Source organism: Physella acuta, unplaced genomic scaffold, assembly GCF_028476545.2.
Source record: "Physella acuta isolate Inbredline_101_S28 unplaced genomic scaffold, ASM2847654v3 ptg000397l, whole genome shotgun sequence".
Taxonomy (NCBI): domain Eukaryota; kingdom Metazoa; phylum Mollusca; class Gastropoda; family Physidae; genus Physella; species Physella acuta.
Window position 1 is genome coordinate 125,264 of NW_026731916.1, and position 16,550 is coordinate 141,813.

Consider the following 16,550-nt stretch of genomic DNA (forward strand, 5'->3'; position numbering starts at 1 on the left):
GACACAATACACTGACAATAGGACAATATGACACAATACACTGACAATAGGACAGTATGACACAACACACTGACAATAGGACAATATGAGACAATACACTGACAATAGAACAATATGACACAATACACTGACAATAGGACAATATGACACAATACACTGACAACAGGACAATATGACACAATACACTGACAATAGGACAATATGACACTATACATTGACAATAGGACAATATGACACTATACATTGACAATAGAACAATATGACACAATACACTGACAACAGGACAATATGACACAATACACTGACAATAGGACAATATGACACAATACACTGACAACAGGACAATATGACACAATACAGTGACAACAGGACAATATGACACAATACACTGACAACAGGACAATATGACACAATACACTGACAATAGGATAGTATGACACAACACACTGACAATAGGACAATATGAGACAATACACTGACAATAGAACAATATGACACAATACACTGACAATAGGACAATATGACACAATACACTGACAATAGGACAATATGACACTATACATTGACAATAGGACAATATGACACTATACATTGACAATAGGACAATATGACACTATACATTGACAATAGGACAATATGACACTATACACTGACAATAGGATAATATGACACTATACATTGACAATAGGACAATATGACACAATACACTGACAATAGGACAATATGACACAATACACTGACAATAGGACAGTATGACACAACACACTGACAATAGGACAATATGAGACAATACACTGACAATAGAACAATATGACACAATACACTGACAATAGGACAATATGACACAATACACTGACAACAGGACAATATGACACAATACACTGACAATAGGACAATATGACACAATACACTGACAACAGGACAATATGACACAATACACTGACAATATGACAATATGACACAATACACTGACAACAGGACAATATGACACAATACACTGACAATAGGACATTATGACACAATACACTGACAATAGAACAATATGACACAATACACTGACAATAGGACAATATGACACAATACACTGACAACAGGACAATATGACACAATACACTGACAATAGGACAATATGACACAATACACTGACAACAGGACAATATGACACAATACACTGACAATAGGACAATATGACACAATACACTGACAACAGGACAATATGACACAATACACTGACAATAGGACAATATGACACAATACACTGACAACAGGACAATATGACACAATACACTGACAATAGGACAATATGACACAATACACTGACAACAGGACAATATGACACAATACACTGACAATAGGACAATATGACACAATACACTGACAACAGGACAATATGACACAATACACTGACAATAGAACAATATGACACAATACACTGACAACAGGACAATATGACACAATACACTGACAATAGGACAATATGACACAATACACTGACAACAGGACAATATGACACAATAGAGTGACAACAGGACAATATGACACAATACAATGACAACAGGACAATATGACACAATACACTGACAATAGGATAGTATGACACAACACACTTACAATAGGACAATATGAGACAATACACTGGCAATAGAACAATATGACACAATACACTGACAATAGGACAATATGACACAATACACTGACAATAGGACAATATGACACTATACATTGACAATAGGACAATATGACACTATACATTGACAATAGGACAATATGACACTATACATTGACAATAGAACAATATGACACAATACACTGACAACAGGACAATATGACACAATACACTGACAATAGGACAATATGACACAATACACTGACAACAGGACAATATGACACAATACAGTGACAACAGGACAATATGACACAATACACTGACAACAGGACAATATGACACAATACACTGACAATAGGATAGTATGACACAACACACTGACAATAGGACAATATGAGACAATACACTGACAATAGAACAATATGACACAATACACTGACAATAGGACAATATGACACAATACACTGACAATAGGACAATATGACACTATACATTGACAATAGGACAATATGACACTATACATTGACAATAGGACAATATGACACTATACATTGACAATAGGACAATATGACACTATACACTGACAATAGGATAATATGACACTATACATTGACAATAGGACAATATGACACAATACACTGACAATAGGACAATATGACACAATACACTGACAATAGGACAGTATGACACAACACACTGACAATAGGACAATATGAGACAATACACTGACAATAGAACAATATGACACAATACACTGACAATAGGACAATATGACACAATACACTGACAACAGGACAATATGACACAATACACTGACAATAGAACAATATGACACAATACACTGACAACAGGACAATATGACACAATACACTGACAATATGACAATATGACACAATACACTGACAATAGGACAATATGACACAATACACTGACAATAGGACAGTATGACACTATACACTGACAATAGGATAATATGACACTATACATTGACAATAGGACAATATGACACAATACACTGACAATAGGACAATATGACACAATACACTGACAATAGGACAGTATGACACAACACACTGACAATAGGACAATATGAGACAATACACTGACAATAGAACAATATGACACAATACACTGACAATAGGACAATATGACACAATACACTGACAACAGGACAATATGACACAATACACTGACAATAGGACAATATGACACAATACACTGACAACAGGACAATATGACGAAATACACTGACAATAGGACAATATGACACAATACACTGACAATAGGACAATATGACACAATACACTGACAATAGGACAGTATGACACAACACACTGACAATAGGACAATATGAGACAATACACTGACAATAGAACAATATGACACAATACACTGACAATAGGACAATATGACACAATACACTGACAACAGGACAATATGACACAATACACTGACATTAGGACAATATGACACAATACACTGACAACAGGACAATATGACTTAATACACTGACAATAGGACAATATGACACAATACACTGACAACAGGACAATATGACACAATACACTGACAATAGGACAATATGACACAATACACTGACAATAGAACAATATGACACAATACACTGACAATAGGACAATATGACACAATACACTGACAACAGGACAATATGACACAATACACTGACAATAGAACAATATGACACAATACACTGACAACAGGACAATATGACACAATACACTGACAATAGGACAATATGACACAATACACTGACAACAGGACAATATGACACAATACACTGACAATAGGACAATATGACACAATACACTGACAACAGGACAATATGACACTATACCCTGACATAAGACACGACAGGAATATGCGCTGAATGGACAACAAAATAAATATGAGCATTATTTAAATAAAATATATCTCCCCCTTCTGTACCTCTCCATACTTCTAAGTGTTGTTGAAACAAACAAAAAAATCTTAAATTTAAGCAGGTTAGTGTCATGTTTACCTTAAGCACTCTATCAAAATGCAAATAAGATATTGAATTACAAAAGCAAAAGAAAAAAGTTGATTAAAAAAATTGCAAGCAAATATTTATTTTAAAACTTCTATGCAAATGTTTATTAAAAAAAATTACTTGCACATTTTATTTTAAAAAAAAATCATGCATATTTTGAACCTTATGATCTAAACGTATAAAAGACCATTATCCCAAACTGTATGTTGCTTACACACTGATACTCCATGTACACGTTTGCTTACAGACAAGCACCAGCTAATTAAGACAATTTCTGAAGGTTGACCTAACCCAGACAGGAAGTGACGTCATCAACACGTCTGCAAGTGGCAATTCCAGACAACCTAATTCCATGGAGCCGGCTATTTAGATTCGCGAAACGTGAAAAAAAAATCCTCCTAGAGAGATTGTGTAGCAGTTATAAAAAAAAATTGCGAAATAAATAAATGCTGTCTTAAAATGTGTTCGCAATGTGCATGAGAGAACGCATCGGAAAAGATAAGTACCGGACCTTACTTTAAGTCTCAGCGCTATGAGAGACAGCAGATTCATGGTCCTAGGTTGACAAAGATTTTCTTTTCTCAGTCGTTATTTATAGTAGCCATTAAGTCTTACTTAATATAGCGTGCTGCATCAAAACGTCTCATTATGAAACACCTTCGTGAAATCTACTACGTCAATGGGGTCAGTGACGAAACGGTCCCGAAAATCGGACGCCCGACAAAAAAGCTTTCAACAAAAAGGATCCGGTACAATTTGTCTCCCGACTAAAGCGCCCCAGAAGTTGGTTTATAATATGAGTTCCATAGATGACTAGTAGATTAGATGCTTCTATTTATTTAACAGATTCTTTGCGATAACCACAAACTAGTTAATAACAAATTTTTATTTCAAATCTTTCTTTTATATTATTGAAAACATTGTAAGAGATTGTACTGGAACAAAATTTCTAAGAAAAACTCAACACCAGCTCGTAGAATTAACAGCTTAGTCGCCAATGTTAGCACCATTTCTGGGAAATAACATATTACATCGAAACACACAGATAAGAGTGTTTTTGTTTAAAAATTTAAAGGGAAATTTAATGGTAAGCTGGGGTTTCTTTTTTTAACTGGATTTTTAACTGACGTTTATTATATTGCTTTAAGGAGTTAAAGTAGCAGGAGTATCATCTGTTTGTATGTGTTTCATCTCTGACCTTTAACGTTTAACACCATTACCACACTTGTTGGTCTTTAGACATGGAAAGAAGTGTTGTTAACATTTAAATACTGTTTTTAATAATTTAAACTGCGATATTTCTGCATTATTTGCAGAAAACGTAATAAGTAATTCTCCGCATACACTCAAAACGTTTTCTCAGCTAGGATCACCACAAACAAAATACTAATTAAAAAAAAACCACAACACATGAGCTTAACAGTAACCCTTCATCAAATTCATCTCTTCGAAAAACATAATTTTAACCTAGTTCTACTTTAACTTTGCCTGACATAGCATTAGAAGGAGAGGATTCACAATTGAGAGTCAAATTGTACCAAATTTGTACCAAATTCTTATAGAACTAGACCAGTTTCATTTACGTGTTCTCACTAGTCACTGCTTAAAGCTCTAGAGTTGCCTGATAAAAATTCCCACTAGAGTTGCCACCAAAAATTTCCTCTACAGTTGCCAGATTAAAATTCCTTTTAGAGTTGGCAGACAAATATTTCCTCTAGAGTTGCCAGATTAAAATCACCCTAGATTTGCCAGATAAAAATTATCCCCCTAGATTTGCCAGAAAAAAATTATCCCCCTAGATTTGAAAGATAAAAATTCCCTCAAGATTTGCCAGATAAAAATTCCAACCATCCTTACCCTCTCGTGACAGATTTATCTGTCTGTACACATCCAGGTATGTTGTACACAGAACGTCACTTCCGCCATCTCACAGCCTAATGGACGACTTCTGTCATTTCAAGATCTTCCTGGCTGGTTAATTTCAACCAAGTCATACACACAATCCTAATTAATGTACGGAGGTGCATACGTGCTTGATTTATGCAAAGTCGTGCTTTCTTAATTAATTTTTTATAAATTAATTATAGAATAAACCACAAGGACACGGACGAAACAAACATTCATAATTAATTATTTTAGAAGGGATGGTATGGTCAAAGGTGAAATCAGGGTAGGGTGAATTTGGCACACTTTAGTAGACATCTAAAAAGTATATACATACATACATACACACACATATATAGGCCTATATATATATATATATATATATATATATGTGTTTGTGTGTGTGTATGCGTGTGTGTGCGAGGGAGTGGTTCGACCCTGACTTACAAGAAGTACTAGGTTTCAAATCCTTCTTTTGTATAGAGTCATTTCAACTACATCACGAGAGGTAACAGACACACGAAACCTAATGGTATATTTGTAACTTAGTCGGTTAGTTTGGGCATAAAATATCTCCCGTGATCTGAGGTATTTGATGATGTAATTCATTAAAAAAAGCAAACTTAGTCTTTCGGATATCCTAGGAAAGTTTGTATTCTCGGTAAGTACATACGTTAAAACATAAACTATTGTGTGGTAAACAAGCACGATTGTTATTAAGTTAAACATGAAATTCAACTAAATAAAAGAGGACCAAATAAAATCCATCAAATTTAGTTTAATCGAAGCCCTTTGATTTCGCTTACAAATATTACAATATTACATAATATACAACTTCAGTAAAATAATACATTTCAAAATACATTTAATTAATGCAAATTCATCGCACATACGGCCTTTAGTAATGCATAATGTATGGAATATTTAACCCCGAGAGTTTTAATACGACGTTCATAAAACAATAAAGAATTTTGTTCAAGCTATAAAACTTTAAACTTATTGAAAATTTTGATGTCAGTGTTAAACATTTCTTTGTGGACTAACAAGCACAAACAAATCGTACACACCCAGCTAGTTGTATACACAATAAGTTATAATGTAATCTACACGCTGTTAGACCTTGTTCCTTAATTCAGACATTCAAATATCGGGACAAGCTCCCATGCTGATCTGTGTTGTCTGAGATAGATGTTGATTGATAGCTAACATTCACCTCTAGAACTGCTGCCATTTGCTGCCCGTCTGTTTGACGTACACGAAGCTATTTTTAGAGATGGGCATCCTCCCCCCCCCCCCCCACTGAAACACGTCATGGCCTTGGATAAGCCATGTTTTTTTATAAGTACATATAAATCAAGATTTTCGTTTTGTTTTAATGTCACTTCTTCTCTTCTTCTTAATCCCGTTCGTGCCCAAGACACACGGGGCATTAACCTCGGTATATGAAGGGATAATGTGGCTAGCACTATGCCCAGCCGCCTTTGTTTCTCTAACGTGGGTTAGGTATCCATCAGAGCTGGGTGGACTCAGGGACAATCAACCGACTTCAACCCGGATTCGAACTTCAGAATCTCGGATTAGCAGTCTAGTTCTCTACAGCTAGGCCACACCTAATCGCACCAACGTGTAGTAAAGAAGAACTCTAGTAAAGTAATTGGCAAACGAATGGTCGCTTCGTGACGTCCTAAACCCTATTATCTATTATCCCTTATATATCGAACATTTAGACCAATATTCAATCACCAGATCCTATGTATCATTACACAGAAACTAACAAAAGTTTTCAACACAAACACACACTCTTGTAGTGAAAACAATGAATACAGTTTACGCGAACACGCACTCTTTATAGAAGGAATATATGCAGAAGTTTACAAAGTAAGAATTACATAACTCTATACTATTGAGCAACAGCAAGTTTAATAAAGGATTTTCCAATTTTGATATGATGCACGAGTCAATAGACTCACCTGAGTCCACTCAACGATAATGGGTACCCGAATCACGTTAGGCAAAGTTAAACTGGATGGATATGCAACTTCACACACTATTCATTTTTATGCCTAGCCTTCTAAAATTGACGAACTCTACTTCATCTGCCCTATTGACCCCACCAAATCCTAAATGGTAAATTCACTTTTCAATTTGAACAGAATTCGAAATTACGATAATGAAAATTAAAGTCAAATATAGCAATTAATTAAAAATTCTACAGTATTTTAATAACATATATTGTGCTAGTTCTCTAGTGTTTTTGAGAAAAGACATCTCGAATAAAAGAACTCACAATGTGACTAAATAAATAATTTATTATAAAAAAATTAATAACAAAAAAAACAGAAAAAAAACGTACCTGTCTTGTGTTAACTCCCCTGATAGTCCATACTTTAGCACTGCTAGAGTTATCGTCAAATCCGCACGTAAATCTTCCCAGGGGTCACCACAGGTCACTGAGGTCACTAGTGGTCACTCGGGTCAGTTAGTTAAAAAATCTCACACATAACACTGCACCATGAAACACAGTGGTAACACTAAAGTATGGTAAAGATTAAAAATCTTTTCAATTTATTAGTGCTCTCGATTCGATTATTTTTTTTTCTAACTTAAATTTCATAAAAGCTACCTTCTTATTTGTTTCGAAATGAATTTCTTTAATGTAAAGTCTACTACACAATTGATTTGAAGAATCAACCAAAATGACTAGGCTCACAGATTATGCATTTCTAACTTCAAGATTAAAAAAAAATCTCTTTCACGGAACAAAACTTAACGAAACACAACTATCATTACGAGTATGAACCTCGCTAAAGAAAATTTGTGTTAGGCTAGACAGAAAGTGCTACAACTAGATATGCTTAAAGTTTGTCGTCTAGTATCCTATGTCGATACAAAACAGCCTAGCATGCCCCCAAGCTAAACTGCCGTGAGCCTATGCTAAATATACTTTAACAATTATCGGATAATATAAAGTATATAAGGACACGGACAAAAATGTCCTTGCTCCAAAACGAGGTTGGGCGTGATGAAGTGTCTGTGTAATAAAGCACGGTCTTAAAATATAAATTTCAGTCATGTTTTTTTTTTAAGGGACCGTATTGTTAGCAGCTACTAAAAGGGGGTAATAATTCTTACCTCCCTTGACAGGATAAGGAAACGTCACTCTCGATGTGGTGTGGTCACACCACAAGTAGGTTGAATAACAAGAGGTGTGGGGGTGGGGGGGGGTGTTTGGGGTGGCGGAATAAAATGAGGAAGGGAGTGTCGTATTATAACAATAGAGGTAGAATAAATTACATGTAATTCCTGCTTTTTGGAACCTGACCGGTGAAATAATAGAGCTCTTACTGTATTCTCTTCTAGGCTAAGTATAGTTTAGTGGGGTGTTCTTTGGCTGTAGATCTAGGTTTTAAGGTTAAGGTAGAAAAAAAAAACAGGTTAAGAATATACTAAAGAAGTAGTTAATACTCCAAAAAGGAAAAAAAAACCCAACTAATTGTAGAGAAAAGTAAAGTAAAAAGTAAAATCTCCCCTTTTAAACATAGGGACCAATTGGGAAAAGTAAAGTAAAAAGTAAAAATTCCTCTTTAAATCTGTGTATCAAGTGGGCAGATGAACTCGGGATGTGATCATCACTATGCACCACAGGTCATCAATTTCCCCAAATAAGTCAGGTATCCAAAAGCGGTGAGTGGGTATATGGACTGGCCAACAGTCACAAGTCCGATCCAAGATACGAACACAAGAGCTTTGGGCTAGAAGCCAAACACTCTACCACTAGACCACGCCGTCCCATACTTACAGAGAGAAGAGAAAGAGAGAAATAGAGTTGGTAAAGATCAAGAGAACTGACGATTTTCAAATACAGAAAAAAATAGCTGAAATACTTTATAACAAAAGGGAAAAATAAAGTATTGAAAAATAAGAAAATATAATTGTAAAATCCAGTGTTGCTTTCATGGATCTCTTCGGAGGGGTCGAGGGGGCAGTGCCGATCCCCCTACCGAAGCACTTTACCCCCCCCCCCCTCCAGCACTTCCGAACGAAATATAATTTATGTAGAAAATATAAACATTTACCAGTGTCCGTCCCTCCCACCCCCGGAAAATTTGTAACAATCACTGTCCCGTATTAGATTTTAGGTGGTGGCACCGTTTAGTTGATGTGAAAGTCAGGCTCCTCTATACACCTATCGATCCATTGGACAGGTGAAGTAGAGTTCATATGTTTCTTGAAGGGATGGTGTGGCCAGCATCATGCTAATCCGCCTTTACTTTCCCCAACGTAGGTCAGGTACCTAACTGAGCTGGGTGGACTCAGACCTTCAGTCACACGTCCCAACAGAGATTCAAAACCAACGTTAACTATTTGACCACGCCGTAACAACACTTGATGGAGAAAACAGTTAAATAAACCCGGAAAGAATAGTACCATTCTAATTTCTTAACTTCGACTGTGCATAATTTAGTAACGCAGCTAAAATGATCTTTATTTTTCTTTTTCTAATACGTTTAGGTAGGCGCCCGATCGGGCGTCCCACCTGCCCTCCCCTATCCATACCTCTATCGTCTATGATAAGATCTTTAAGTACAAAGTTGTAGGCCAATTTACTGACATAAACTACACATACTCTAAACTGTCAGCAGGTATTTGATTTAGATTTGTAAATATTTCTAGAAAAAATAATTAGTTTTTAGTGGAATAGTTTTTTAAAAGGTCAAAGCGTGTTAAAAAATACCCAATGCGATAAATGCAAGATAAATTTAATTCAGCTGATGTATGGCTATCTTTCCTGTGCAACTTGGGTCACGTTAACCTGCATCAGAGATCCAGGAAAAAACTGGGCGTAGTGATATATCGCCCCCAATTAATGTATCCTTCCGCTGCGTTTTAAGATTTCTTTTAAATGGGAAGAATTAATGACTATTCATTAAGATTTATGCAATTTAAGAACAAAATGTCTGTAGTCACGATAAACTATAAAATCTGAATTAAAATTAAACGCTGCACATTCAACTATAGAAACATCTAAAAAAAAGTAATTATTTGAGTTTTAATCCTGATCTTACACTACATGGGAATATTTTAAACTAACTGTCCAAAGCACAAGTGTAAAAATTGCATAGCAATCACAAAAAATCCGAAAACAGAATTTACACAAAACCAATCTTAATAATAAAAAGCTAATTGTAAATGACGAGCTAAATTCGCAATTGTTTAATTTTAAAACACTTAGTAAAGATAAAATGTGTATAGCGGTTTTTTTTAATTTAGAGAGATTAAAAAAAACAAAAAAACACCAAATCTACATGCCTAGAAATCGTGCAATCAAAAAGTCCTACACGGAGAAAAACCAAACGAAACGAAGCACTTCTCTAGCCTCGCTTTGATTAATGGCCACACGCGCGCGTGTATCATGTCGCATTAAGCAGGCGCTCTGTAGCAGATGTAATTGCGCCAGTATCAGTTGCGGTCAAAAACTAGGTTGAAATTTGATAACTGCAATTGCATAAATGCAAGGCGTGTATTTTTGTGTGTTTGAATTTTTTTTTTTATTTGATTGATTCTGTAAATGGGTCAGCCTGCTTATTGAATTAAGTAAATATTTACCGTCGTTACATTACTGCTATCGTAGAGTATGGCTGGAGATACTCAAATTCTGCTCATTGCTACAGCCAAATGTCTTATTTTTAAAAAAAATGGACGAAATAAGAGGTAACAGTTTGGTCTAAAGTAGAAACAATTGTACACAGAACAGTAGAAATAACTTTACGCTCATTTATCATATTGTAGTCGGGACCAGGTTCCGAACTCATGCCCCTCGGGTTAGAAGGTGCGAGTTCTACCTCTACACCACGACGTCCCGGAATGTGTCTTCAAAACCAAAGAGAGCTATCGAATAATTGTCCCATAGAGAAAAAAATTAAGATTTATTAAATAATTAATAAAAAGAAAATGTGTATAAACATGACATGCCTTTATTTATATTATTTAAACTATTCTAACACATGCTTGCTGAGACGTTCGCCTTTAATAAGGCCGGGGTGTTCGTTAAACGGGACAAATGGCTTTAATATCGTCACGTGTTCGTAAAATGGAGCTCGTAATAAAAATGGACAACGTAATTATACATTCCGTGGAAGTTCTGAGGGGCGTGTATGATGTCTCTTTGTGTTCATGTAAATAGCTCTTTTTTTGGCTATAGAGACAACCGATTCGCCAAGGGAATCTATGGCTTGTACAAGGGCATTAGATGAAGAGATCATAGATTGCCCATGCGTCCTCCTTCTCTCCGCCTTAGCGCCGGTGTAGTCCAGTGCGTATCAGCTTCAGTTGCAGAAACTACCGCAAAAAATCCAGAGTGGGTAATCCTATCGACCAAAATTCTTCACTCCTGTGAGTTTTCTCTACTAGATACGTTGCTGTTCCACGTTAGCGAACCGCATCTGCCTGAGGGTTCGAACTCAGAAAGTCACGTTAGCATGTGCTCTCCTACGAGACCACTCCTTCCCTTACAGGATTTCTTAGTCACTTTAGTTTTATATAATTCTTGCTATCTTTAAAGAAATGCAAAGTCAGCCAGGAATCGAACACAACTTTTCGAAAACTGGCAACCAACCCTCCCTCTAAGGTAAATAAACCGAGAGTGATCTCCCCTAAACTCTCTCGAATATTCTTATATAACTTGGAATATAGACATGATTTTTAATTACTTAAACTTTTAAAAATAGAATAGAATCTCATAGAAAAAAGAATTGCGCACCAAGCGAACGGCAAAACAAAATGTGCATCATAGTGCGCAATATTATTAGTACTTTATAAATTTACATGCCTTTTATGAGAAATCGGAAATAGCGTAAATTAGTACTTCCGGTCAACGGAAATTACTCAAAATTTGACAGAAGGTAGAGAATTAGATCTTTTACTAACATGTGAAATTTCATTTATCTATCTGAAATAGTACTCAAGTTAAAGGCTTTTGAAAAATTCAAAGTAGAAAAAGTACCACTTCCGGTTATCGGAAATCGCTCAAAAGTTGATCAGCATCTACGATTTTGATAAAATACTTATATATGAAATTTCATCAACCTAGCTGTAACGGTACTCAAGTTATCGTGTTTACACACAGACAGACACACAGACATACGGACAAGATTGCAAAATTATGTTTTTCAGTATCAGTCAGGTGTAAAACGACGAGATTTGTAAAAATCTCGATTATTTTTTTTGCATGATTACAAGGCTGTCTCTATACTTCGTATATACGAGAAAGTAAAAATCTAGTGTGCAACGTGTAGGCCCTATTTTGTGTGTGCGGTGTTCTAAAAGTCTTATACAAAGTTATACGTATTTTAGAAAATGACTGCGCGGCAATTTTCAAACTACTGCGCGGCCGCGCAACCGCGCAGGTTTAAGGAAACATTGCTGGCAACACAAACAGAGAAACTCTACTACACCTGCGCTGTTTATCATAATCTATGACGTCATAATCTATCATCTAGCAATACTGACGTCATAGTCTATGACGTCATAATCTATCATCTAGCCTTAATGACGTCATAATCTATCATATAGTCACATCGATTCTCTCATTCAGCCCTATAACCCCACCAAACAGCCACTTCTATGTATGAGTTAGTTTCATAGAAAAAATAGCACCATTAGCGCAGCTGAAATATGTAAAGAAGACCTGTTATTGTTTTTTTTTTACTATATCAAAGAACTCTATAATCAAACTTGTCAATGCTGTGTTATTTGTCAGCACAGGGAAAGGGGGGTAATCCGGATTAAATATAAACCCCAGACTAGCATTCACGTGATCTATTGTTATCAAACACACTCAGACACACACACAGACAGACACAGACACACGCACACACACACATACACAAACAGAAGAATATATAAGCACAAACAAACCAAAACAAACCCAAGCTGGCTATAATAAAAAAAACAAAAATAAAGGACATGAACCTGTTAAGATAATAATCTATTGTGGGTGTCGACATTGGCCAGGGAAACTCAATATGGGTCTCAGTGGCGTAGCGAGGTCGGGTGTCACCCGGTGCGGCACTTAATGGTGTCTCCCCCCAGAGGCGTAGCGACCCTTCCCGGTAACAAACTTTCAATTTTTTTAATTTGCACCCCCCCCCCTCAAACTTTCGATTTGCACCCCCCTCAAGTTTTCGATTCGCACCCCCCTCACACTTTCGATTTGCACCCCCCCCCCAAGTTTTCGATTTGCACCCCCCTCAAGTTTTTCTCTATATATTTTGCTATTTTTTGCCTTGGTGTCACCCGCCTAAATGGTGTCACCCGGTGCGGTCCGCACCCCCGCACCCCCCCCCCCCCCTCGCTACGCCTCTGATCGGTCTATTGTCGTAGCTATCTCAGCCTTAAACTGTAGAGGGTTAAAAGAAAATATGGAATACAAGAAAAACAATCACGTAAACACGAAATGGATCATGGGAACAGATAAAAACAATGACGGGAAACACAATGTCCCTGTTGTGTTATTTTGTGTATGTTAGTTTACATAAGCAGCAAAAGCGCCATACAAAGACAGTATATTGATTTCTTTATTTTCTTTTATTTTCAGATCTGGGGTATTTTTTTTTTCATAACAGAAGACAGTGGGCAAGATTGAACTGTTCTTTTCTTAGGGTTAAATTAGGTGTAAGCATGGAAAAATACACACGCGAACAAACACACAAGAACTCACACACAGAAACACACAGGAATAAAAACACGAATACACACAAACACACTATAGCTTTCACACAAGCTCACTCAGGCCCACACACTCACACCTAACACAATACAGGTGTCTACATGACAAGTTGTCTGCGTAGTCATGGAAACCACAGACAAACAGATATATTGTCCAAGACAAGGCTAGGTCATTAGATAGATTTATCAAATGTCTTGTTATAATTTCTAAGCACTTATAGGTACATTCATGGTCGAAGAAGGTGTCAAAGGTAGTGTTAGAGGAGGTGTCAGAGGGGTGTCAGAGGAGGTGTCAGAGGGGGTGTCAGAGGAGGTGTCAGAGGAGGTGTCAGAGGTGTCAGAGGGGTGTCAGAGGAGGTGTCAGAGGAGGTGTCAGAGGAGGTGTCAGAGGGGTGTCAGAGGAGGTGTCAGAGGAGGTGTCAGAGGTGTCAGAGGGGTGTCAGAGGAGGTGTCAGAGGAGGTGTCAGAGGAGGTGTCAGAGGAGGTGTCAGAGGAGGTGTCAGAGGAGGTGTCAGAGGAGGTGTCAGAGGAGGTGTCAGAGGAGGTGTCAGAGGTTTCAGAGGGGTGTCAGAGGAGGGGTCAGAGGTTTCAGAGGGGTGTCAGAGGAGGTGTCAGAGGAGGGGTCAGAGGTTTCAGAGGGGTGTCAGAGGAGGGGTCAGAGGTTTCAGAGGGGTGTCAGAGGAGGGGTCAGAGGTTTCAGAGGGGTGTCAGAGGAGGGGTCAGAGGTTTCAGAGGGGTGTCAGAGGAGGGGTCAGAGGTTTCAGAGGGGTGTCAGAGGAGGGGTCAGAGGTTTCAGAGGGGTGTCAGAGGAGGTGTCAGAGGAGGGGTCAGAGGTGTCAGAGGGGTGTCAGAGGGGTGTCAGAGGAGGTGTCAGAGGAGGTGTCAGAGGAGGTGTCAGAGGAGGTGTCAGAGGTTTCAGAGGGGTGTCAGAGGGGTGTCAGAGGAGGGGTCAGAGGTTTCAGAGGGGTGTCAGAGGAGGTGTCAGAGGAGGGGTCAGAGGTGTCAGAGGGGTGTCAGAGGGGTGTCAGAGGAGGGGTCAGAGGTTTCAGAGGGGTGTCAGAGGGGTGTCAGAGGAGGGGTCAGAGGTTTCAGAGGGGTGTCAGAGGGGTGTCAGAGGAGGGGTCAGAGGTGTCAGAGGGGTGTCAGAGGGGTGTCAGAGGAGGGGTCAGAGGTTTCAGAGGGGTGTCAGAGGGGTGTCAGAGGAGAGGTCAGAGGTTTCAGAGGGGTGTCAGAGGAGGTGTCAGAGGGGTGTCAGAGGGGTGTCAGAGGGGTGTCAGAGGAGGGGTCAGAGGTTTCAGAGGGGTGTCAGAGGGGTGTCAGAGGAGGGGTCAGAGGTGTCAGAGGGGTGTCAGAGGGGTGTCAGAGGAGGGGTCAGAGGTGTCAGAGGGGTGTCAGAGGGGTGTCAGAGGAGGGGTCAGAGGTTTCAGAGGGGTGTCAGAGGGGTGTCAGAGGAGAGGTCAGAGGTTTCAGAGGGGTGTCAGAGGAGGTGTCAGAGGGGTGTCAGAGGGGTGTCAGAGGGGTGTTAGAGGAGGTGTCAGAGGGGTGTCAGAGGAGGTGTCAGAGGGGTGTCAGAGGAGGTGTCAGAGGGGTGTCATAGGTGTCAGAGGTAGTGTGAGAGGTGTCAGAGGGGGTGTCAGAGGAGGTGTCAGAGGAGGTGTCAGAGGGGTGTCATAGGTGTCAGAGGTAGTGTGAGAGGTGTCAGAGGAGGTGTCAGAGGAGGTGTCAGAGGAGGTGTCAGAGGAGGTGTCAGAGGTGTCAGAGGTGTCAGAGGGGTGTCAGAGGAGGTGTCAGAGGAGGTGTCAGAGGTGTCAGAGGGGTGTCAGAGGAGGTGTCAGAGGAGGTGTCAGAGGGGTGTCAGAGGTGTCAGAGGGGTGTCAGAGGAGGTGTCAGAGGTGTCAGAGGGGTGTCAGAGGTGTCAGAGGTGTCAGAGGGGTGTCAGAGGAGGTGTCAGAGGGGTGTCATAGGTGTCAGAGGTAGTGTGAGAGGTGTCAGAGGGGGTGTCAGAGGAGGTGTCAGAGGAGGTGTCAGAGGGGTGTCATAGGTGTCAGAGGTAGTGTGAGAGGTGTCAGAGGAGGTGTCAGAGGAGGTGTCAGAGGGGTGTCATAGGTGTCAGAGGTAGTGTGAGAGGTGTCAGAGGGGGTGTCAGAGGAGGTGTCAGAGGAGGTGTCAGAGGGGTGTCATAGGTGTCAGAGGTAGTGTGAGAGGTGTCAGAGGAGGTGTCAGAGGAGGTGTCAGAGGAGGTGTCAGAGGAGGTGTCAGAGGTGTCAGAGGTGTCAGAGGGGTGTCAGAGGAGGTGTCAGAGGA

At 39.0% G+C, this 16,550-nt stretch overlaps 2 protein-coding genes across 2 annotated transcripts in view; both read right to left on the reverse strand.

The window, feature by feature from the left end:
* The window catches only part of LOC131942253 (electroneutral sodium bicarbonate exchanger 1), a 110,907-nt gene extending 102,857 nt beyond the window's left edge, over positions 1–8,050 (reverse strand). Inside the window, exon 1 of the mRNA XM_059302009.1 lies at positions 7,873–8,050. The gene's annotated coding sequence lies outside the window, so the exon portion shown is untranslated. The remainder of the gene's footprint in view (positions 1–7,872) is intronic.
* Positions 8,051–15,826: 7,776 nt separating this feature from the next.
* LOC131942230 (dentin sialophosphoprotein-like) lies at positions 15,827–16,527 on the reverse strand (the record flags this gene model as incomplete). The annotated part of the gene is made up of 2 exons (XM_059301974.1): positions 15,827–16,018; positions 16,402–16,527. Coding segments are annotated over 2 exons (318 nt in total), but the record flags the coding sequence as incomplete, so codon positions are not given.
* Between the last annotated feature and the right edge of the window lie 23 nt (positions 16,528–16,550).